The sequence below is a fragment of the Podarcis cretensis genome (assembly GCF_951804945.1).
Source record: "Podarcis cretensis genome assembly, chromosome: 14".
NCBI classification, from domain to species: Eukaryota; Metazoa; Chordata; class Lepidosauria; order Squamata; family Lacertidae; genus Podarcis; species Podarcis cretensis.
Genome location: NC_137183.1, coordinates 7,192,791 through 7,217,958, shown reverse-complemented (window position 1 = coordinate 7,217,958; position 25,168 = coordinate 7,192,791). Strand labels below are relative to the sequence as shown.

Sequence of the window (25,168 nt, the reverse complement as noted above, 5' to 3'; positions counted from 1 at the left end):
TAATGTCTACGTCATGTGGCTGCCAACATTGGGGCCCCAAATTCTGTTTCGCATTGTGGCGGGGGGCACCTCCGCTATCACCTGTGTGCAAACCCAGCCTGGACCGGGAGGGGTCTGGCTTCTTCGCACAGAATTGGGTTCCCAGGGTGAATCCGGAAATCTTTTGGCAAGGCTCTCCTGCAGTGGCTGTTATTGCTATATGCTCTTGAGAACATGACTGGAGACACTTATCCATAATGCATCTAATTTTGGCCAGGTGTTGGACCTGTGTCAGGTTTTTCTCACCGGAGTCAAAGTCGCCACAACCCTCCTCGATGGAGCAAGCAGACCCCTGTGATCCAGTGAAGAATCCAGCCCCATCATAGGGTATTGAGTGTATTTGCAGCATGACTCTGCAGTTAGTGGGGATTCATTGATATGGCCTGTTCTGGTGGCAAGGTGGGGAAGACTAAGAGAGAGCAGTGGACAATATCAATTTTCCCAGAAACTTGCATCCTCTTTCTCTGCGTAAACCTTGTGTTGGAGTTTGTGGGTGAGGTGGGAGCTAAAACCAGCTCCATGGATCCAGACAGATCCACAGAGCTTTGCGAAAGAGGCTCTTCCTGAGTGAGGACAAGTCGAGGGCTGGTGATGCGCAGGCAGCGGTGGTGGACGGAGGAGCAACGTCAGATGTTGCCCAATGTCAGTTTTCCCTTTGCAAGCTTGCCGAGTTTGGAGGGTCTCCTCGCCGAGGGAGAGCCAGGAGGATTCAGCGCCCCTAGCCCCCTCCCCCAAAAGAGGTGATTGATGGAACAAAATGATTTAATGTTGGAGCTCTCCAACATTACCCTTGGAGCCAGAGGGTCAGAGCCCCAGAGTGACATGACAACCCACAGCAAACTGTGCACCTGTTCTTCCGACTTGTGGCTGCAGCTTGGTCCTGGCCTAACAGGGCTGGAGATCAGGCTCAGAGAGTGTTTCAGCTCAGATGCAGACCACTCCAGGGGCAGGTGGGTGCCTGCCTTCTGCTGTGTGGGGTTATCATTCTCCCAGCCAGTTCCTGAGCTGGTTGATTATATTCATCTAAGGATTTCTGCTGAAGGAGGTTGTGGGTTGGGGCTGCCTATTGATAATCCAGTAACAGCTTTCTTCCCCTTCCCCATACCAATGAGTGGCATGCGCAAGGAAAGGCCTGTTTCAAACCAGTCTCTGAAGTGTGGCAACTGAGCACAAAGTTCCTTCTCCTACAGTTCCTTTTGTTTGCCCTGCTCAAGGCAGGGGACATGGTCCAGCTGGGGACTCGGCTTCCCCCATGGCCACCAAGACTTCTCCCCTGGTTTGGTTCTGCTGTGGGTCAGCCTGGATGGAGCTTTCCCACCTCTGATGCCTGGGTGTTTGAAATGCATTCACAGTTGTTGTTTTCTGGGACTTGTCACATGCCTTATAACGGTGTACCAAGAGAGACTCGCTACATCTCTTTCCACAAGTCCTGGATGTAGCCTATCTGAGAGACGGAGAACTTGGAGCACTCCAGATGATGTTGGCTTCCAGTCTCAGTCAACCTAACCAACGGTCAGGGAAGGTGGAAAATGTAGTCTTGCAACAGACTCCCCCAGCCCTGACACACATTTTCATTCAAATGTGTTAAGTCTGCTGAACCCTATTAGTAAAGCTGTCAATATCATGTTAATTGGGCACTGGACATCATGCCAAAAGGCATTCCTGGAAGCCCTTTGCACACTTGTTGAAACGGCAAGTGCTTTGAGCAAATGCAAAACTTCCCTTGGCCAGAATATCCTTGGCAACCTCAGTGTCCCTCTTTCGTTTTCCCTTCTGGCTGAAGAATGTAAATAGCACCAGAGAGAGACTCAGAAGCAGCCAAAGGGTCAACGCCTCTTGGGGTGTTGCTCTTTGGCCTTTAGAAGCTTCTTCGTGGTATTCCAGTTTAAAAAATATGCCCCTTTCTTAATGGGGGACAGCTGCCCCCCACTTACGAGGACATACCATATATATACCATATACCACGAGGACATATACCATTTATATATATATATATACCATATATATATATATATATATATATATATATATATATATATATATATATTATATATATATAAACACATATAATTTCATTTTAATGTATTTTTGTTGTTGTTTTTCTTTCTTTTTTTCATTTTTAGTTGCTAGGAGGTGATGGATATTTGTTTACTTCTATATTTCTTTTCTGTGTGTGATGTATTAAAAGGACATACCCTATTGATGTATTTCACCAAATTCCCAAAAGATCAGAATTTCCCAAAAATCACCCCCCCCCATTCCTTCCCTATCTGAATCTCTTAAGCACCCTGCTTGCCCCCACCCACCTGTGGCTTATCTCCCTGAATCCACCCCCTCCTGCGCCCATTCATTTGCCCCATATAGACGAATTCAAAGAGGGATGCTGGCTGTCCTCCCTCGGGCCCAGCACACTCTTCCCATGATAGCTTTTGTCACTCAGCCAACCACTTCCATTTCCGTTGCAGGGTGCAGCTGGTCCCGGGAGCAGAAGAGGGGCAGGATGGCAGCCCCTGCTACTGCAGATCCCTGTTCGTTCCCCCAAATGAGTCAAGGGGATTTCTTTCCCTGAAAGAAGCACATGAAGTTGGCCTGGCCAAGCTTTAGTAGAGTCATCCTGCCTGCCCTGTTGGGGAGAACAGAGTGGAGAAGCCAGGGCCACACAGTGAGGAGCGGGTGGGTAGGAGCCCAGAAGCACATGGGTGAGAGGGAGACAATGCCCAAGGGCAGCACAAGTGAGCAGGGAGGCGGCAGCATCTCCCATCAGTAAAAAGAGAGATTTCCTAGGTAGAAAAACCACAAAACTCCCCTTTAAATCTGAGGATGCTCCAAACACCCTCTCCCCCCTCTCTCCTGTGTCACTTATGAATCTGGTTCCTGCATGAGAGAGGAAGCCAGTAGGAAAAAAGGGAGATGGAATGGGGAGCAATTTTGACTCTCATTGCTGTTTTAATATATGAGGCTTTTTCCACTTGACTGAGAGATGTGGAAAATTAAAATGTCATTAAAATGAAAATTAAAATGTCATCCTGAGCATCACTTCCAGTGACACCCCTACAGGCAGGATGAGATGCATCAGTTTAGAAGTTCCTTATTCAGAAACTCCCATTTTTTGGTAATTTGAAGGCTCTTGACCACAGGGAATGCCAAGAGCCCCCAGGGTCTGGCACAGACTGCCGAGGCCACCTCATTCCTACCCTTCTGTCATTATATACTCGTGTTACTGTCTTTTTCAAATGATGAGTGCCCATCAAAGACCTCATAACCTGTACTTCTGTCTCCTGCTGATGCTCAGCTCTGCATCCCGCCATAGGTTTTGGCGGTGGAATTCATTTTGTTGTACATGAAGTCGGTGCTAGCAAATGAGAACTGTGTTCCGATGAGCTTCTCTAAGATCTGCCTTGGACTTCTTGTCTCCTTATTGACTTCTTTGCTCCACTGAACTCTCCTTAATCTTTCCCATGGTTAGCAAAGCACGAATGGGTTGGGGGCTGGGCTGGGAGCAGCTAGATGTATGCAACCTCTGCCTTTTTCCTGGGCCTTCCAAGCCTTGTGGCTAAATTGCAAGCACTGGTAGGTGCGCTCTGGGAAGCTGCTTGCAGCAGAACAAATGAGATATTTCTGAATGAGCTGTTTTGACTCAGACAATCATTTCAGGTGTTCAGTTGTTTACAAGACAAATGCTTGGAAACCGTATTTAAAAATCTCGGTACTAAACACTGTAAACTTAATTGCAAAAATCAATTTGTTGCACCCTGCATTAAAATAGTGGGGAAAGGATAAATCTCAAGGATTAATATTATCCACAGGGTTGACAGGACAAGACTGTAACAGCTTCTGAAGGGGGGCGGTGGGGGGTGTCAGCAGCCTTGTTAGTCTGGCAGCAAAAACAGCCCAAAGGCCTTCAGACGCCTGGAAGGCAGACGTGCTGCTTATTGTATAAGCTTTGTGGACACCCATGTCCGCTTCATCAGAAGCAAGCTTGTTTCCTGATACATTTGTGCGTCTTGAAGGGTCCTTTGCTTGCTTCCTGCATGGCCTGAGAGCCGCCGCTCTTTCACTGCCTGCAGTTGCACATTGCATAACCATCCTTCGCATCGCCGGAGTCAGCGGTGGTGCCTGGCTGCAGGAAGTGCTCTGTGGCTGCTCTCGTTCTAGCCGATGCGAAGGGCAGAACAGCTGAACTGTAAGAATCCGTAGGCAGAGGGGGAAAGCACCAGCCAAGCTGGCGACTGGCTGAGTTTGCAGAAAGATATCTCAGGGTCCAAAAACTTTGGGGTGTCTTTTTTTAAAAAAAGAAAGTTACGCATGTACAAGTATCCCTACACGTCCTCTGTGTACTCCTCAAAGCAATTACTTGTAGGCAGTCTCTTGGATTTAATGTGCCTACCCCATGATGTCTTCTGAGCGAAAGAGCTGCGCGTACTTCAGTCTTGCTGAATTTAGTCAAATTTGTTTCCAAGTAGGCAGGAGCTAACAGCCTTTCCTCCTCCTCCTAGTCAAGATCCCTCTTAACTCTAAAGCTGTGAGGTCTGAGTGTATCAAAGTGTGCCATGAAAACGTCTTGCATGAAATAACTTCCTCTTGACCAGCTTTTCATGTTTAGTTTGGAAGTCAGATTTCAGCAGTGAAGTTTCTCCTAAGATCAACGGCCTGTATTAATATGCATTCAAGAAAAGCAGATTCTTCAAATGTATCAGTTTCATTCTTTAAAATCCCATATTGCAAAATGTCAGGTGTTGTGAGCAAGTGTCCAGCATTTCTTGGGCACGTATGTGAAATTGAAAATTTTGGTTTGGGAGCCATAGTAACATCTCTGCTTTCCTTCTAGATGCTGCAGAGAGCGATGGGGATCAGGACCCGAATTTGCTTCACCTGTGGACCTCCCTCAGGAATTGGTTTCTACTGATTTGCTGTCAGACGATACAGAAACGGTGCCAGCGCCCAGGATTAGCCCTTGCCGCTGTCAGCGCGATGACCGCCTGAAGACTGTGTTGGAAACCAGCATTCTCATGGATAGAAAATTGCCATCTCTGTGGGAAAAGGCCCACTGAAATCACCCTCCATGGTTTCTGCTCTCTTTAAGAGCCTGATCTCTTCCTACATATATAAGATTTACAAAGGAATGTTTACAAAGAAATTGGGCAATAGTACAAAGAAGAAAGAGAGCTGTCAAAGCAAAGACGAACAAGAAGTTCCCCAGGTTGGGCACATAAAGAATCCCAAGTTCTCAAACACTTTGAAAAGCACGGTCAAAAAGATCGCCAAGTGCTCCTCCGCCCGTAATTTGTCCACTGAAGAGGAGGAAGGCAACAAAGAATTCTCCCTCTCCCCGACCTTCAGCTATCGGGTGGCAATTGCAAACGGACTGCAGAAGGGTGTTTTCTTGACAAATAACAATGAGGACCCATTCCAAGATCTATCTTCCAACGAGAGCTCGTATTCAGAGTCCTTAAGCGAAGTCAAGGGCCCGAGTAAGGACCAAGCGTATTCGTCCCACACGATGCCGGTGAGACGCAACCGGAAGAGCCTGAATAGCCTCGCCCCCTCGGACGGGAGCTCTGACGGCGAGCGCACTTTGCACAGCTTGAAGCTCGGGGCCTTGCGGAAGCTGCGGAAATGGAAGAAGAGCCAGGAGTGCGTTTCCTCGGACTCCGAGCTCAGCACATGGAAGAAGACCTGGGGCCTCAGGAGCAAGTCCTTGGACAGAACAGCTCGGGCCCCCAAGTCCAGCGCCCTCGAACCCAGCTTCAGTTCCACAGGCTGTATCAGCCAGACCCACGATGTGATGGAAATGATTTTCAAGGAGCTTCAGGGAATCAGCCAGATTGAAACCGAGCTCTCTGAGCTGCGGGGGCACGTCAACGCCTTGAAGCAGTCCATTGATGAGATCTCCAGCAGTGTGGAAGTCGTGCAGAGCGAGATTGAGCAGTTGCGGACGGGCTTCGTCCAATCCAGAAGGGAGACACGGGACATCCATGATTACATCAAACAGATTGGGCACACGGGAAGCAAAGCCAGCTTGAGGTTTCTCAATGTCCCAGAAGAGAAGTTTGAAAATGTTGAGCATGTGGTGTGTAGAACTCTAGTGGAGAAAATGGGGTTTTCTGAAAGCCCCAATCCTGTGAAGATAGAATTTGCCCAGAGGGTGGGGCACCACAGGGAATGCCCCAACGCCAAGCCCAGACCCATTCTTGTGTACTTTGAAACGCCCCAGCAAAGAGATTTAGTTTTGAAAAAATCTTACAAGCTCAAAGGAACTGGCATTGGGGTTTCAACCGATATCATCTCTCACGAGACTAAAGAGAGAAAGGACAGAAGTCTGCCTTCATCGCAGACGTACGAGAGCATGGACATGAAACTGCTGCCCGTTGACCTCAAAACTAAAAGGCATGCCTGGGAATCCCCTGACAGCAGTGACAGGGAACTGGAATCGGATATAAACCGGAACAGTTATGCAAAGATATCCAAATCGGCACCACAAATGAAAAGAAGTACCACAAAGGCAAGAGAGGAGTCTTCAAATAGCAGAATCCTTAAAGGAGCTGCAGATGGTAACACTGTCCCAAACAAAATAAATTATAATGAAGAGTCACCAGGGGCTGAGAGCCTACAGGCAGAGTCCAAGGGCGGCTGTTACTCCAGCATGACCCCTCTTTGGCAGTCGCAGAATGACTTTGGAACACTTAAGCTCAGCCGTTCAGAATCTGACTTTACTAAACTCTGCCAGTCATACTCCGAAGACTTTTCAGAGAATCAGTACTTCAGCAGAACCAATGGCAGCTCTCTCTTGTCTTCCTCTGATCGAGAACTCTGGCAGAGGACACATGATGACCCATCCAGCTGGGGGGGTGGTTCACAAGAGCAGACGTTCAGTCAAGGTGGCCCCCCCTACAGGGTTGAGAATGAAGCAGAGAACACAGAAACGGTTGACAGTGGGCTCAGCAATGGGATCATGTGTGCGTCTGGAGACAGGAGTCATTACAGCAACTCTCAAGTCTCCTTAGAAGATGATCTTTCGCCATGGAAAGACTGGAATCAGCTGGAACAGAACACGGACATGGGGTTAGATTCGTCAACACAAGAAGTTTTGGCTTATGACTTGAGTAGCTCTTCTGACCAACAGGTAGACTATGGTCAGATTTCTGACCTCCAGTATGACACAGAAAGTTATGATTTCGCCCTGGATAGCAACTCTCCCTCTGGCCCACAGTTCAGTAACGAAGCCGAGAGCCAGTGGATTGGCCAGTATGACGACTACCAGGAGACCAATGCCAACACACTGTATCAGAACCAGAACAGGAAGCCCATGATGTACCGAAGCCAAAGTGAGCTTCCAAGCGACGACTCTGAGGAAGCCCCTCCAAAGTCTTGGCACAGCAGGCTGAGCATTGACCTTTCAGACAAGACATTCAGCTTTCCAAAATTTGGAAACACTCTGCAGCGGGCCAGGTCAGCCTTGGAAGTGGTATGGAATAAAAGCACACAGAGTTTGAGTGGATACGAGGACAGCGGGTCATCTTTTATGGGGAGGTTTCGGACTTTGTCCCAATCCACTGCTAACGAATCCAGCACAACCCTGGATTCGGACGTTTACACAGAGCCTTATTACTACAAAGCCGAAGATGAGGAAGACTACAGTGAGCCAGCTGGAGAGAATGAAACGGATTATGTGGAAGTCATGGAGCAAGTTCTTGCTAAACTGGAGAACAGAACTAATACCAATGAATCGGAGGAACTGGTCCAGGAATACGAGCCAGAGCAGACTCCGTACGAAAGCCCTTGTGCTGTTTCACAAGAGGATGACACTCCTGACGGCTATTTCAATGCCGGTGTGGTTGGTGGTGATGTGATGGAATTCACAGAGGATACAGTTGTTGAAACAGAAGCAGAAGCGCAGGAAGATGAAAATCAAAATGTCCCCGAAGTTCCTGTTCAGATGCCAGTGAAAAAAACAATTCGGCCTTCTTTCAAAGAAGCTGCTTTGAAGGCTTACAGGAAGCAGATGAGTGAGCTGGAGGAGAAGATCCTTGCTGGAGGTACAGCACTTTTGACATTCTTAAATGCATAAGTGTGTATTTGTGTGTATCTATACATATGTAAAAAGAAAACACACACATCGCTAAAGAACATGCCTTGGGTTCTGTAGGTGCTGCTATTACTCCTGTGGAATTCTGTATCACAGAAACTATTTAACTTAAGGAAGAAGAAAAGATGTTGGTTTCAGTGGGGGAATTTTGTAGCTTAACCCAAACATTACTAGTCATCCGAACTAATCCACAATTCAGTTAAATCCAAAGAGTTCAGATTCTTCATCCCATTGAAATTGATTGAGTAAATTAGCTTAAATCCATCCAAGTGTGGCCAACTGAATTGTAAATCAAACTGTTTGCATGTGTCCCCCAAAAAGAATTTCTTGATGGTTGAAATGTTATCCTTCTTAATGTATCTTTCTCTGTCTTGAAGCGATGAATGCTTTACATATCATGTACTCAAACCCCTTCTAAAGCGCAGGATGGGAGCATCCTCATTCTGGAATCTTTTCTGTAAAAAACAACAACAAAAAACCTGTGGGAGTTCTAGAACTGATTTCTCAAGATCTTTTTGGCCTGTCCAATTCATTGAACAATTTGCTGTCATTTACTAATCAGTAAGTGGTCCAGATTGTGTCCTAAGAAGAAAATGAGATCTGACATTCAAGAGAGGGAAATAAATGGTGTGCTTGTCCAGCAGAGATCAAAGAGGCTTCAGGAGAACTTTTAGGCCTTCAAACATTCCCTGAGCATCGGACCCTAATAGGGGACATGTTCCTATGGCTCTGTACCATGGGGCCTCCAATTCAAATGCTCAGTTGGTTGAATGCCTTTGATGCGCCTCTAGGCCAAGCATTGCCTGTGTAAGGCACATTTTTGGGGTTGCGGAAGAGGAGAGAAGTGCTCTGTTGCATTCTGCTGTTCTAGGCTAGCCACATTGACATGGTTTTTCAGGTTGGGGCTATGTGTGTTTTCCTACAGCTTTCAATCAAACCTTGCATTTTCATAAGGTGGAGTGTTGTAATGGGTCAAGAGGCAAGTTGTGTGAAAGAAAACCCTGTCTTTTCTGTTGGGATCCCCTTCTGACTTCAGAGCTGCCTTTCTGTTCCCCACATTGGCCCTGAATGTGGGTGGGGGGCCCATGCCTCCCAGAACATCTCTTCCCAGGCAGGGGAGCTTCACGAAGCATAAACCATGGGGGGGGGGCAAGCTGAGGGGCTGCACAGCCTCCTCTTCCCAAGCAGGTATGCTGGTGCTCACTTTGCACAGTGGTAAGGTTGGCCCCTCGCTTTGACGGGCTGCCCACCTTCTTGAAACGAGCAGGATTGGCCCTAGAGGGGGAGCTGCACCTTGCACTTGTTGGACCCAACAGGGGACTGCTGTGGGGAGGGATCCTGTGAGTCCAGAATATCTGGAGGGCACCAGGTTCATGGAGGTTCAGAGGAAGAGAGCAATGGAGCAAAATTTTCTGGGGTTGCCTCTCCCAATCTGCCAATACGGCAGATGGCTCCCTTGAGTTGCCCATATAGCGACGTCTTCGCTCAGAAGGTTTTTAGTTCTGTTGAGCCAGAAGTCATCTCTTCTCCTGCAGCCTCAGTCTATGCAAACAGTCTTGGCTGCCGCCCTCCCCACTGCCCAGCCACAATCCATAATGGCAAAGCATCTCAGGACATGGATCCAGGAACTTGAGCTCTGCTGATGTAAACAAGCCACCAAGGGGGATTCTGGAGGTGTGGGGGAAATGTCCAGGTGGGAGGTGCTGAGCTGGGTCAGGAGCGGCCTCCATGTGGCTTAATCTTCTGTGCCACCGCCTGATCTTCATGTGAAACTGGCCACGGTCAGCCTCCCAGCTGAGATGAGAGGCTGGGATGATGCATCTCTCTCTCTCTCTTGTCTGCTGTGGTCCATGCCAGATTCTTCCTCAGGGCTGGTGGAGGACATGGGTGGCCTTCAGATTTCCATGGATTCTGTGACATTCTTCCCACAGCCAAACAAAGAGGGGGTGTTGTTTTTGGAGCCATTGATTGGCTAAGGTTTCTTTGCAACCATGGGCATCACCACTGTAGCTTTGCCCAGCTCTTTTAAATGCCGAGTAGGGATGGAGGGGGTCTTCTAGACCAGGGGTCCCCAAACTAAGGCCCGCAGGCCAGATAAGGCCCGAGGGACTCATTTATCCAGCCCACGGTGATTGCCGCCGCCTGCTCTTACCAGCACTGTGCTGCGCAGCTGTCCACTTCCAGGTTGGAGGAGCACTGGAAATAGCTTGTGCACAAGCTTTATTTGCGCATGCGCAAGCGTTATTTGCGCATGCGCAAGTGCTATCTGTGCATGCACAAGCATTATTTCCATTGCACATCCAGGTTGGAGGAGGCCCGTGCACACGTGCACAAGCTATTTCCGGTGCTCCTCTGACCTGGAAGTGCACTGGAAATAGCGTGGGCGCACGTGTATGGGCACGCGCTCCCCTGTCTTCCAGCCCGCCACACGATCGGCGCTGGAGACAGCGGCCCGAAGCGCACTAAGTTTGCTGGCCCCTGTTCTAGACTGTGTTCTAAGCAGGGCTTGGGTGGCCCTTTCTTCCTTCCTGCAGGCAATGATGCTTCCCTGCATTCTGGCCTCTGATGCCTGTGCAATCTTTCAGTCTCTGCATGTTTGTGCAGTGAGGCATCTCAGTCTACTCCACTTGGGAGTGTGTTGTGAAGCAGCGGGAAGCCGCACCTGAGGGTGGTGGGAACCTGGTTCTGATGAAGCGATGGTGACTTCCCTGCTGGGATCCTGTGTCCTGCGAGGCTTGCTGGGAGCAGCTCAGCTTCAAAAGGCACCAGGATCCCACTCTGCCTGCCGACTTGGTGCCCTCCAGTTGTTGATGGACTACAACTCCCAACATGCCTGGCTATTGGCCCTGCTAGCTGGGGCTGAGAGGAGTCCAACACCCTCTGGAGGGTACCAGGCTAGGGAAAACTGCTCGCTGCTCTGGGAATGAATGGGTGCATTGCCCCCTGTCCGACTGTCTCTTGCTACTCTTCCATCCTCCCCAAAATGTTTAGTCATGGTTGAATCTTGCTTCTCCTCTTCAGGCTGCTGTTCCTTCCTTGCAACTGCTGTTCTCTGGCCTCTCTGGCACTCCCATCTCTGGGAAGTACCAGCCTGCCTCCTCTGCTTCCATCTCCTCCTCTTCCGCACTGCCTCTTTCACTCCTCTCTCCTTTGCTTCTGCCTCCTCACCCAGATTCCTTTCTCTCCTTCCTGCTGTCTCTCTGCAGCCAGGCTCCCTTGGATGTGGCCATATCCTTGTCATTTTGCTCATCATTCATCTTCCTCCTTCTCACTGTCCCTCTTTGCCAGCCCCTTTCAGCTTGCTTCCTTGTTGGGTCAGGTGAACAACCCAAGGCCCACTAAGTCTTGCTCCCAGTGAGCCTTTCTGAAAGGGGCTTGTCTTCCCCTCTCATCCCATAGCTGATGAAATCACAGAGGATGCTTGGAACCTGCAGGCCAGTGTGCCACTTTCATCTGGAATCTGCAATCTACAGATGTTCATCGCATCTGCAGTTCTTTGGATTCCAGGGGCATCTCTGTCTGGGGGATGTTATGGACCTCATTTTTGGTTTCAGCTTCCTGGTCTTGGCTTGTTGCTTCTCCACATCCCCATCATACTCCTTCACGGTGTGCAACAGCTGCCTCCCTTCCCTGTCTTCAGTCCCCAACCCTTTTGCATTGGGGAGTTATGGCTTTCCTCCTTACATAAGACTCAAGAGAGGCTGGCCCTAGCAAATGGGCTGAGCAATGGGTACCCTGCCCTGCCCGCTACTGAGACGTCAGGAGGCCATGAGGTCCAGCTGGGTTTCAGTTCTTCTATTTCATAATAACATAGTGAAACAGCACAACAGTACCAAATATAACAACATGCAAAGATCAGGGCCTCTGCAGCCCATTTTCCAGACCAATTTCAGTCCTATTTTATTCAAAGAAGTGCCCCTGTGCTGAGAGCAAGGCTCACGGGTGGCAGCACAGCCTCTTTTCAAGTCTGGCTGTCGCCATGGCCTGTTTGGCTTACCTGGCTGGCAGACCAACCTGTGCCCTGGCCTGAATACAGGCACTCCATCAAAAGTGTGCGATGGGATTTTTGGAACACAGGCCAGGCTCTTTGGCCAGGGATTTTCAGGGCAAAATGAGAATGCAGAAAAACTTGGCCATAGAGTTCCAAAGATGCTTTGAGTGACCCAATGATGGGACAGTTCATAGAATTGTAGAGTTGGAAGGAACTCCGAGGGTCATCTAGTCCAACCCTCTACAATGCAAGTCTCAGCTAAAGCCTCCATTTGCACTTCCATGGTAGATTTCTGTGCAGATCTGGTAGTGCTCCCGAGCCTGCAGGGATTAACAATCCAGCAACAACTATGTGCTTCTTCAAGCTTCTGTGGCCTCTTGATGGAAATAGATTAAAATATATTCACCAGAGCTGAGATCATACCTGGGCGTGAATGTCAGCCTCAAGGGCATATTTAGACATTTCCGTGCTCATCCTGCTGTGGAAAAGAGCACAAGTTAATCTTTTAATGCTTGGATGAAAGGCAGTCCCCCCTCCTTAGTTGCACCGCATTTGAATATTTCTCCATCATTGCATTTCGGAAAGGGAAAAGCAGCCTCCATTAAACTCAACCCACGGCAGACAGAGCAAGCAGCATTCCTGAACGACAGAGTAGCTGAGCTAAGGAGGGAGGTGGGCTCACTGGAGAGCCACTTTCTTGGCTGATGGGGGCAGCCATGCTGTGCTTGGGAACCTCCAGGACACAGTACTCCAGGTGACGTCTGACCAAAACAAAATAAAGCAGCATGTTAACTTCTCGCAATCTGGACACTCTCTTCCTGTTGATCCAGCCCAGAATTGCATTAGGATTTTTGGCCGCTGCATTCCAGGGCTGGCTCATACTTCGTTTTATATTAATTTTTTTTAATTTAATGTGCTTGTATCCCGCCTTTCTTTAAAAAATGGGATTCAAGGCGGCTGACAAGATTTAAAAACATCCTTATAAAATGACACAGTAATAAAACCAAACCTAGTTAGAAGCAATAGTTAAAATATATCAAAACAGATTTAAAAGCAGCATTAAATGATGGTCTGCCCTGACAGCACCCCAGTTGTCAGCATCATCTGCCCCTTAGTTTTCAAAGGCCTGTCTGGATAGGTCTTAGCCTGCTGGCAGAAGGATAGCAGCAAGGGAGCCAATCTTACCTCTCTTAGGAGGGGATTCCATAATATGGTCTGCTAAGATCTCCAGGTCCTTCTCCTGTGTATGCTATCAAGTCAAGTGTCAGTCCATCCTGAAATGCAGAGAGACAGCTGAGGAAAACAGGTGGAGGTAGGGGCAAAAAGGAGAAGAGTATGCCGTTATTTCACTTACAATTTCCTTATTTATTTCTATTCTTTATTTAAATATTTCTAGACCACAGTTTCATAAAAGTGCAGCAAGGCGATATACAACAAGCGAGATCAATAAAAACATCCATAAATGCTGGTTGGTTAAAAGAAAATCCATATTCCAGAGGCCTCTCTAAATCATGCCATTTTTAGAGGACGTCTAAAAGAGGGTCGGTTTCTGCCAAACCTCTACTGGCAGGGAGTTCCACAGGGCAGGGTTTGAAGCACTAACAGCACAGTCCCTAGTAAAGGCCAACTGAACCTCAGGGACCACATCAGAGTGCCCCATCAGAGAATCTCAGCAATCAATGTGGAGCATACGGAATTTGCATCCCAAGCTATTTCATGATTTGTGAATTAACGCAGGAACTTTGAGCCGGACCCAGTTGCAGATTGGCAACCGGTGTGTCTCTCTCAGCGGCGCAGGGACATGTCAACCGTTGTGAGCAATCCAGCTGCTACATTTTGCACTAGCTGCAGCTAATAATAATAATAATAATAATAATAATAATAATAATAATAAATTTATTTATATCCCACCCTCCCCAGCCAAAGCCGGGCTCAGAGTGGTTAACAACAATAAAAGTAACACAACATTCTAAAATCAATTCATTTTAAAATCAGTTCAAAATCAAATTAATGGCAACCATTGGGCTGGAGTTCTGTGAGGATTATACAGAAGGAGGGGGGTCAGACTGTGCCCTGGCCAAAGGCCTGGTGGAACAGCTCTGTCTTGCAGGCCCTGTGGAAAGATGTCAAGTCCCGCAGGGCCCTAGTCTCTTGTGAAAGAGCGTTCCACCAGATCGGGGCCACAGCCAAAAAAGCCCTGGCTCTGGTTGAGGCCAGCCTAACCTCCCTGTGGCCCGGGACCTCCAAGATGTTTTTGTTTGAAGACCATAAGGTCCTCCGTGGGACATACCAGGAGAGGCGGTCCTGTCAGTACGAGGGTCCTAGGCCATATAGGGATTTAAAGACCAGTTACAAGGGCAGCCCCACATAAAGCATGGCAGAGTGATCAAGTCCTGAAGTTATCAAGGCACAAGCCCCTCTGGTGATGCTGTCACTGTCCAGGAATGGTTGCAGCTGGTGCTCCAGCTGGAGCTGGTGGAAAGCTCTCCTGGCCCCAAAGGTCTCTTGGACCTCTAGTGACAGAGATGGACAAAGGCGTTCCCCCAGACTGCGTTCCTGCTCCTTCAGATGAAGTGCCGTGCAGTTGACACATCTCCTCGACACAGGAACCACGCACCCACAAGGCCTTTGTCTTTCCAGAAGTCAAGCTCAATTTATTGACCCTCATCCAGTCCACTACCGCAGCCAGGGTGCTTTGATTTAGCAAAACACTTTGGCAAGGTAGAGATTCTGGGGGCTCCTGAAAATATGTGTAGCTTTTTCAGGAGCTGTGCGGAGACAGGAAAGGAAGCATCAGCACCAAGTGTGAGATTGTTTGCCAGCCAGTCCTCGAGAGAGCTGGTCAGAGCCAGAGGGAGGTTCTGGCGGGCAGCGATTTTCTGTTGGCTCTCAGAGGCTGAAGTGAGTCATCCAGAGCGGTGTCTAAGCAAGTCAGGTTCCAAATTGAAGTGAGGCAGGATCCCCCTTGCAAATGGGCCCATGGGGTGAGGCGTTATGATGCTTTGAGCTCGAGAGGGCCTGCTCTGAGTGCATTTAGACTTGCCACCTCTGTGTCCTTTGGACTGAGCCAGGCTAGCACTGATGTGTTATGGGAGGGGTGTCTGGGTCTCTCGGCTGCAGGGGAAATCAGGTCAAAGCCTGTGACCCTTGTGGCTCAACAGTTCTGGGCTTTGCATTTTGGTCTCTGCACCAGAGAATGGCTGCAGCTGGACATGCCAATCTTGTGGACTTGCTTTTTGGGATGGGGGTGTTGTGCCAGGCAGGGGCCACTGGACTCATCTGGAATTTGGAACTGCCTTTGGATGTGCTGTGTTCATGTGAGCTCCTATATCAGCTTTGAATAAACATTTCTAGGATTGTTCCTATAACAAAGATAGCAAAACAATAAATGAATACTAAACAACCGGCAAAAGACTGGTGCAAAATATTCAGCAGCTTCAAAACATCTCAAGTTCACAGTCATGGGGGAGATGGCAAGGTCTCTTCCTGGTACTGAAAAGGCATTTGCAGGGGAGGGGGCAGGCGAGCCTCTCTGGTGGGGAAAACATTTCCTAGATGAGGAGGGAAGGTGTTGCCTAGAGAGAGGAAGGGGTCAGGGGACCCTGAATATAGCCTTGAGATCAGCAATGATGGAAGAGTCCCCTGTTTCAGATCCCTTCTGAAAAGTGAATGTTGCAGGTCTTGGCAATGAGGCAAGCTTAGAACTACCCTTTCCATGCCCGGGCCTGACTCTGTGCAGGCTGCTTGCCTGCTCCGTCTGACTCCTGTGGCCAAAGAAAAGACTGTGACAGAGGAGGAGGAGGAGGAGGAGAAGCATCTTTGTGTCTTAGCTGGAGGTCAGAAGCATCTGAGCTCTGGGTCTCCCTGTGTAAATAAGGCAACCCCCTTCTTCCTTAAGCAGCGAGAGGATCCGGGCCATTGAAGAGCCGTTTCTGTAATCGTGGCATGTTGTGCTCATGTCGCATATAGTAGTTTACGGATAAATAATGCCTGAGCTTAAAAAAGGCATTTGGCAGAGCAGCTGGAGTGGAAATGGAAGTGAAAAGGAGGTCAGGCTTGTGTGTGTGTGTGTGTGTGTGTGTGCTGGGAGGGAGGGAAGCATTGTGGGTGCACAGCCCCCTTTGTAGTAAATGGGGATTGTGCAATTGCACTGCAAGGTTTTTCAGCTGCTTGCCGCTTTTGGGGTTTGCTGGATGGGGCCTCCTATAAAGCCACAGGGCTTTTCCCGTTCCCCTCCAACACATAAGGTCACCTGTGTTCCCCTGCAGAACAGCCCCAAAAAGCCCGCTGCGCTCCAGCTGTTGCTGGGCTCCAACTCCCATTAGCCAGGAGCCCCAAGAACATGGGGGGGGGAGCGCCAGATTGGAAAAGGCTGCTCTCAACTGTGATGATCTCCATGCCTGTCTAACCCCCTCTCTTACAAAACCACTTCTCGCTGATTCCAAGAAAATGTGCTCCACGGCCTGGGTGACTTTCTCACTAATTTAGCCCTGGGGGGGATGGAGGAGAGGCAGAGCTGGAGATCTGCCTTTTCTGTGCAGATAATTAAAATGTTTTTTGGCTCTGCTGGAGAGTCAGAGGGACAATTCAAGACCTTTTCTGCAGCAAGAGTTTTTGCGCCTCCCCGCATTAACAGCAGCATTTGAATTGATCACCGTTTGCTAGAGTGTTCTTTGCCAGTTGTGCTTCTTCATGGAAGGGGAAAGCCCTTTCTGTAAAGGCCCCCTCCCCTCCTCACTCTCTCCCATAAATGCTAAATAACAGAGCAGCCCCCCCCCCCCCCCCCGATGTTTGCACCTGGGAATTTGTCAATCCATCACTGCTCCTGAGCCCCTCCCATCTATCTCTGCTCCATATGTTGTGTGCTGTTAAGGAGCTCCAGGTTTGCCCTCATGTGGCCATGTATTAATACATTCAGCCTCTGCAGCTTTTTGCCGGGGAGGGGGGTAATGGCTGGGCTTTTGCTCTGGGCCCCTTTGCAAACGCCGCCCCATCTCCTTCCTCCTTGCAGTGGATGATCACGGCAGAGAAGGTTGGCCAGAGTTTTCTCTGCACAGAAGCTTCACAGTCTTCCTAGTAACTGAGAAGGAGACGGCCACAAATGGTTGAATCCTGCAGGGCTCTGGCTCTGGGATGTAACGCCAAATCCTGGCAATTTCTTGGGCCTCCTGGAAGATTTCCTGGAGGAAGGGACACACCTGCCCTCTGCTCCAAAAGTGAGCGCAGTTTTATTAGGATTGTGATTGAAACACGCTGGCTGAAAGAAGGCACAGTAACTGTTATGCTCCAACCTGGGGGTGGGCTCTCCTTGGTTCGTTCCACCTATTCAGACAGGCTGGAAATATGTGAAGTCGGGGAGTACTTTGGGCCATGGCTGGGTGCAGAAATGTCCATCTCTTCTTCCCCTTCCTTTTCTCTGGAGCAGATCAGGAGAGGAGGCTGGTGCACGTTGTCTCCTGATCCAGTTGTCTTTTGCAGAGGCTCAGTGAATGAGCCCATTCCCCCTAATTTTGTGGCCAGCAGGCGATTGGCTCTGACTCATTTGGAAAAGACACTTCTTGCCCCTCCTGCCTTGGGACTTGGCATAGGGTGGCATCTCCTTGATCCTGTCTTTAACAGACAGGCACCCGTTTAACACCTGGCAAGCCCTCCGTAATGTGGAGCACTTAATACCCAGCCCCGTGCAACTCCCTGCACCACTTTTAAGAGGAAAGGGGGGAAGAAGGGTGGTGACGGGTGCTCAGTGGCACTTGTGAATGGGCACAGGGCAGTCCGACATGCACTGTGGCTAATTTTCCTGCCTCGTTGCTCCGGAGAGGCTGGCAGCAGTTTTTCATTTCTCCCATCAACCAATCATAATTCTGCTCTGACCTTCTCTGGATCAGACAAGTGCTATTCATTCCTTATGATGCGTGAGCCTTAATATTCCCTTTTGAGCGCTGAACGTTGTTATATTCTCCGTGTCTGCTCTGGGCAACAGAACGTGTTCAAGGCAAATCCGCCTTAATACGTTTGCAGCGGAGTGGTAATTTTAGAATCCATTATTCCTGCATGGTTTCCTTTGGGTTGCTATGACTGATTTTGGTGCCTCCCTCGTTACCTCTTTGACTGCCTCCCAGCAACTGGGCACTAATTAAAGGATCGTTGGACTCCAAACTGCTTGCCCCTGTAAACCTCCCTGATCCCTCCCAGTACCCACAGTTACAGAGAGCACTTGGGGGCTGGGAAATGGCTCTGTGCTGCCCCCTTCCAGGGAAATCAGGGGGCTAAGGGGGGGCAGCAATGGAGCTTGGCAGCTTCTGGAATAAAAATTTCTAGAACTGGAACTTACTGGACTCTCTTTCCCCCCTGCCTTGAGAGTTGCTCAGAAATGCTCATTTACCCCATAATTAAAGGTGACACAGGGCCTGCCTGGAAGGCTTGCATTTCAGACCCCCCAAGTGTCCCTATTTTCCAGGGACGTCCCTGATTTAGAGAAGCCATCCTGGTTTCTGATTTGATCCTGGAATGTCCTGCTATTCCTTAGGCTGTCCCTAATTTCATTGGAGAAAAGTTGGAGGGGATAGAGTTATTTGCCTCCCGAGCTGTCTGAAGGCAATCCTGTAGAGGGAAGGTTTTTTTTAATGTTTAATGCTTTATTATGTTTTTTTTATAGGTTGGAAGCTTCCCAGGGTGGCTGGGGCAACCCAGTAAAATATGTAGGGTATAAATAGTAAAATGATCATTATGGAATGGGACATTCTTATTTTCATTGGAGAAATGTTGGAGGATATGGCTTTTGCCATTAGACAAACTAGGCAGGGAGGAGCCAGGCTGTTAATTTGCTCTGTACAAGGTTCTACCCTTCTCCCAGACAAACATGCACATATACAAATTCTCTCTCTCTCTCTCTCTCTCTCTCTCTCTCTCTCTCTCTCTCTGTTGCTTACGCAGCTCCTAGTTACAGGCCGCGGAGCTCCAATTAAGTCAAAGTCCTCCTGTGTGAGCGCTCTAATTCTTCAGTGTGTGCCCTCAATTAAACCATGTAATTTGTAGTGTAATGGTTCTTTTACACAGGAAGCCTTGAGTATAGTTTCTAAACGCTGTGAGATATTTGTTAAGCCCTGCGTAAGAACAGTGTCGCCCCCAACAGCCCATTTGCTGATGGATCAGTCACTTTTGGGAGGTGACACAACCTCTTAAGATGCATCTTCCCTCCCTCCTCGTTTTAATCATTCCACAACCTCCGCTGTAATTAAGGTATTGTAATTGAATTGGCTTTATTTCCATGGCCAAGAGAAAGAGTTTTAATTATTGCCATACATCTGTGTGATTTATGCCCATGGTTTTGCCCCCATATTAAGTATTGCAAGTTAGTTGATGGTCCTGGGCAGCTTGGAAGAAGAGTACAGAGGGCTGGGGAGGAAGCATCTGGGCTACCAACAGAAGATGGGGGAGACCCCCCCCCCCTTCTCCAAGGAATGGGCAATGCTGTCAATCCATGCCACTAAGCCTCAGTTGCCTTCATAGCAACAACACTGTTTTTAAACCATCCTGACTTCCTTGCAACCCAGGGAAGTCAGCTCTTTATTTTATTTTGCACCAGCTTATTTTCCTCATAGGAAAACACATAAAGGGGAAAGAGTGAGATCATCTTACACATGTGCAACTTCTTCGGTCATGGTGGGGGTCCCTGGAAAAGGGCTGTTTGCTTGTGGTCTAGTAGCAAAGGGATTTGCTTGCCGATCAGAAGGTCGGCAGTTCGAATCCCCGCAACGGGATGAGCTACCTTTGCTCGGTCCCTGCCCCTGCCAACATAGCAGTTTGAAAGCACGAAGTGCAAGTAGATAAATAGGTACCACTCCAGCGGGAAGGTAAACAGCATTTCCGTGCACTGCTCTGGTTTGCCAGAAGCGGCTTAGTCATCCTGGCCACATGACCCGGAAGCTGTACGCCAGCTCCCTCGGCCAATAAAGTGAGATGAGCGCCGCAACCCCAGAGTCATCCGTGACTGGATCTAACAGTCAGGGGTCCCTTTACCTTTATGCCACCCTAGGCAGATGCCAAGCTCCCAGGGTTCCGTGATTAAGGTTGGGGAGGGAAAAGTATCCAGTGGCTTCAACTAGGCAGCAGTGGCCTTGAAAGGGAGAAGCATTTGGGGGCACCCTAACAAGAGGATCTGGGGACTCTTTTCCTCCCAGTCGTTCTGCCCAGTGGCCACTCTGTGGGTGACTACCAGGCCCTGAGATGCCATCTTGGAGAGAGCTTCCATGCTGACACTTAGCTTAAGGAAGCATCTGGCACAGTTGCAAAAGCAAATTAAGTACTTAGCTGTAGACCACTGTGAAATGACAAGGGGCTTCTCTGGCTTGCATAATTCTGGACTGACAAGCCACCTCCTTGTCAGCTTCAAAGGCACCAGCCTGAAGCACACCAAGCAGCCAGCCTCGGTCAGTTCCAGCTTGGTGGTCCAGCTAGCTGCGCTTGAGCTGTGTGATTGCTAGCCTTGCAGCCTGAAGCAAGGGGAAAAGCGAGAAAGCCACGGTCCAGCCACTTAGCAGACATGGTTGCCTATTGGAGACAGGCTGGTTTCAGCGCCATCCAGTATTCCCAGATCTGCACCACAATATAAAGCAGAGGCTAGGGTTGCCATATATCTTGGAAAACCTGGACATGTCCTCTTTTTTGGAGCCAGCATGCCCATCCAGGTGGATTTTTACATTTTAAAGGAAATGTCTGGGTTTAGGTGGTTATTTTTTGGGCTGTGGCTGCTGCCAGCCCTAGCCAAGAAAAGAGGCAACTGGGCACGTTGGCCTCACACGCCCATACCCGCACGCCACTTTTTTTGGCTCGGGCTGGCAGCAACTTGGGCTGACCTCTCTTTTGCTCTTCAAGATATGGTAACCCTAGCAGATTGAGAGAGAACAGCAGGAGGCATAAAAATAGGGACAACTGAAAAAGATGTGCAAGATCTATAAAAGACAAAATGAAGACTCGTGGGTGTGCTTGTACGCAATGTTACTGTTGCTCGTTCTGTGAAAGCGTATGTGTAAAATCAACATGCCAATAAATAGCTTGGCAGTGCTATAGCCAGCCTGCTTGCTCAGCTTCTGGCTCCCACTTGTCCCCTTCCTTCCTTCCTTCCTTCCTTCCTTCCTTCCTTCCTTCCTTCCTTCCTTCCTCTTATCTCATGCACACAGCTTCTTTCCCTGTTCTTGGGAAAGCATTCCCCCACTGAAGCAGGTGTACGGGAGGAGTAAAACCACTGGCAGGTAGCAGCCCAGCTGCGCCCCACCCCACTTTGGGGGGATGTGAAACCCAGTGGTGCAAGGACAGTATTGGTGAGAGGAGACAGAGAACACCCAGCTTCCATCCCTCTCACCGGGACCCACAGTGCTTGGCTTTTCTCTCCCGCCTCCCTTATGCATCATGAAGCCAGACAGTCTCAGCCCAGGATGCAGCAACATCCCTTGGAGCCTGCACAAACACAGCCAAGGAACCCAACAGCCAGCATTAAGAAGTTTGTAAAAATGAGGTTTAAAGAGGGAGCAAGGGGGAAAGCAGAAGAGTGTTTTAAGAAAATAAAAAAAAAATGTTTAGAAGGTAGACCTAGAAGCTGCTGGGCACTCCTTCACCAAAATGATAGTCGTCCTTGCATTAAGTAACTCAGCATCTCAGATGGTCAAAGAGGGGGTGAGAGGCAATGCTATGTTGGCAGTAGCCCAGTTTTAAGACCATTGAGGCAGGTGGGCTCCAACTCATCTGCATATTTGCAGAGCTAAGGTGCTGTCGCCTGGGAAAGGTGGGATGGGGTGGTTAACTGCTGCTGGACTTGCCCAGCTTTCAAGCCCAGCAACAGGCAGTTGTGTTTTACTGGGAAGGCATGGCATCCTTGGCAGCACGTGTGTGATGGAGGACTAGAGAAGCCGGGTCATCTGAAAGGGACAGGATGGGAGGGGGGCGGCAGGATTTTGCCACCAAAAAGGGCCCCCTACCCTGGGCAGGTCCATCTCAAGCCTGGGGTGGTTTCCTTTTATTCGCACAGCCTGACACTCTATTTTGAGGACAACGTTTTGGATTGTGAGCAAAAACAGAGTTGTAGCATGATGTGAGTGATTTGCAAAATATTTCCCAAATATGGGAGGAAAATAACATGAAATTGACAGCACTTTGTTGATTCAGAAGGGTCTTTAATACAAAGCTTTCCCTCCTCTAGCATATAAATCACCATGTAGCAGAGTCTCTTTTTCCTGCACTATTGAAGTGTGTGTTTTGCAGGTAGTGGAATGTCCCCTCATCAGCTGCCCAGTACTGAGATGCCCACCAGGAGTCATGTAACAAAGCCCAGCATTACAGCTTTCCTTCCTCCTACATACAAGGGCTCATGTTTTATCATTCTCCATCATGTCTTTTGCCTGTAATGTAAGGGTTCATTTGCTGGCAAGAGCAGAAGCCAAACAAGTCATCTTCTGCTATCATTGTAGAGTTAAAACTAAACATGGTGTAAGAGCCGACGGATCTGTAGGCAGCTTCATTCCCCAGGGCAGCAGGGGTTCCCCACCCCAAAGGCGATGACCATTTGACCTCCTTGGGATAGGGCTCTGGGGAGACCAGGAGGTTTGAGGGTCCGAGCTAAAGGCTTAGGTGCCTAGGGTAAGCAGCTTTGGCATTTGGTGCAAATGTAACTAATGTGATCACGAATTCAGCTGCAGCAATTTCCTCGATCGCAGCGGATGGACAAAGCAGAGCCGCCGCCACTACGGACGTACCTAGAGACTGCCTCTCTTCACAGCCCGGCTCAGACTGTGCTCTCCAGAGGCGGTTGGGGCCTCATCGCTGCTTACCTTTTGACTGTGTGATTCACACAGCATGTCCGCAAAGACAGTAAAAGAGTGTGATTGGCATTTCACTGCCTGAGCAAGTGAGGGATGCTGAATCCAGTGTCCTGGCATGCAGGTGACCCGATGCAACAAGAGCAGAATCACACCCTCTTCCTCAGTTCTCTTGCACGCCAGGGCTTCTCTGGTAGCAAAATGGCAAGAAGACATGAAACTTTTGGTTACCTCCTTTGCTACAGGGCCGCAAGACCATACAGACGGGGTGGGGGAACCTGTGGCCAGCAAGGCCAATTGTCAGGGATGATGGGAACTGTGGTCCAAGGAGAACATCTGGAGGCTACACTGCTGGCTACTCCAGGTGCTGACCAATGCATCAGGGCCATTCAGAGGCCAATGGGTCCGACTGGGTTCCAGTTCTTCAATGCTTGCTCTAGTCTTGATGGCAGAGATGGGGAGCCTGTGGTTCTCCAACTGATGTTGGACGTTCAGCATCCAGCGTAGCCAATGGCCAACCAAGAATGATGGGAGCTGCCTTTCAGATGTTGTTGGACTCCGCCCCACTGGTTATCCCTAATTTGGATGGTGCCACCATGATTAAGAGGATGTGAAGCATGGTGAATTTTAACTCTGGTGCCAACCCAGCAGCTGTGGCAGCAGATGACCTGCCTTCTCTCCCTTTTTGGTGTTGGGTTGCTGCCTTGCACTGATCTACTTAGAGTAGGGGGCTGCCTGCCAAATTCCTGCCTGACAGCTTCAGCCCCCCTCCTCTCCAAAAGCAGCAGGTATTGTCCAAGTGTTCTGAGAAACACAGAAAAGAGAAAGCATTGCAGCCAAGAAGTCTGGAAAATAAAACATTGAGGGCATATCCACAGTTACCTTTCCTCTGCTCTTTCCAGGCACTGTCCGTGCTTTAAAGCTCCATGTTTGAGTGCCCCTTTTTTTTTGCTATGGAACTTTCCCCATGAAAACTTGCTCTTTAAAGTTCAATCAGTGCAAATGGCAATACGCAGGAAACACGGTTTGACGTTTACTCCAATTGAGCACTAAAGGTCAGTGTGGCTAAGCCCTTGGTTGCAGGATTAGGAGCAAAAGAATGTTGAGTATCTTGGCTCAGGTGGTCTCTGAGCAACAGGTGACTCCTCTCAGCAGCCAGCTAGAGAGGCGACCTGTGGCCACCTTTGGGGGTGTTGGAGGATGGGGCAGCCCCTGGTTTGTTACTGCTGGAGTGGTCCAGCTTCCCTCCTAAGCTCTCGGCAACATGTGTCATTGACACCTGAGAGAAATACTGTCAAGCACGCCCTGTTCTCTTGGGTGTAATTTGCTTTAACTGATTTTAATTTTGTATGTTTAAATTGGTGTAACCCACCTTTGGACCTCACGGTGAAGGGCGAGTAAGAAATCTAAATAATAACAGTAATAATGTGGCCTCTCCACTTGGACATGTTGGAGGACTAGGGAATCTGCATGTCTGAAAGACACAGGCAGACGTCACTTCAACACTCCTAAGAACTCAAGAGGAGCCCTGCAGGTGGATCAGATCAAAGGAGAACCACCTAGTTCAGCAAATGTGGCTTTTCTTCTTCGGAGAAGGAGAAGGAGAAGGATGAAATATGTGATAATCATCAGCAAGATTAGTTTCTCTCTCTGACAGCTTTATATTTTTATAGCATTGGTGAACAATGTGCTAATGTAGAGCTCATTTTGCAGCATGAAATGTGAGAGACAATTGGAAGTGCCATATGCTCACTGCTTTCCTTGGTGAGATTTCTGAGCAGATCTGTTAGAATGATGCAAGGGCCTTGTTTCTACTGTGTGCCGGAAGGGAGGCACACCAACACCCCCCTCCCAGAGACATGCCTAGCAGTGAGGCTGCCTGCTGAGAGCAGTGCCCCAAATGATGTCGCAGCCTCCTCTGGCCTGAGTCTGTGGGGCTGGCTTCCCAGCACCACCACTCAGTGACAGTCCAGATCTTACCGGGCCTAAAACATACACCTGGGCTTGGGGTGGGGGCATCCAGCCTCTCTTCTTGATCTGTTCCTCTTTGCTTCATCCCTAGTGTGCAAAGCCAGGACTTTGAGGGCTGCCTGGCCAGGCTCTAGGTAGGATTGTAACTGTTCACTCTGAGCTATGCACAGTTTCTTGGAGACTCTTTGATCTAACCTTTATTCCTCCTCTTCCCGATTCTCTTTCAGATAGCAGTTCTGTGGATGAAAAGGTTCCAAAATCACCTATTTC

General features: G+C 49.0%; 1 protein-coding gene across 1 annotated transcript in view; it reads left to right on the top strand.

The window, feature by feature from the left end:
• UNC13C (unc-13 homolog C) overlaps positions 1–25,168 on the top strand; it is a 132,481-nt gene that overhangs the window by 1,502 nt on the left and 105,811 nt on the right. Inside the window, exons 2-3 of the mRNA XM_079953541.1 lie at positions 4,868–8,075; positions 25,126–25,148. Coding sequence (XP_079809667.1) covers positions 5,102–8,075; positions 25,126–25,148 — 2,997 coding nt within the window. The 5' untranslated portion in view covers positions 4,868–5,101. The remainder of the gene's footprint in view (positions 1–4,867; positions 8,076–25,125; positions 25,149–25,168) is intronic.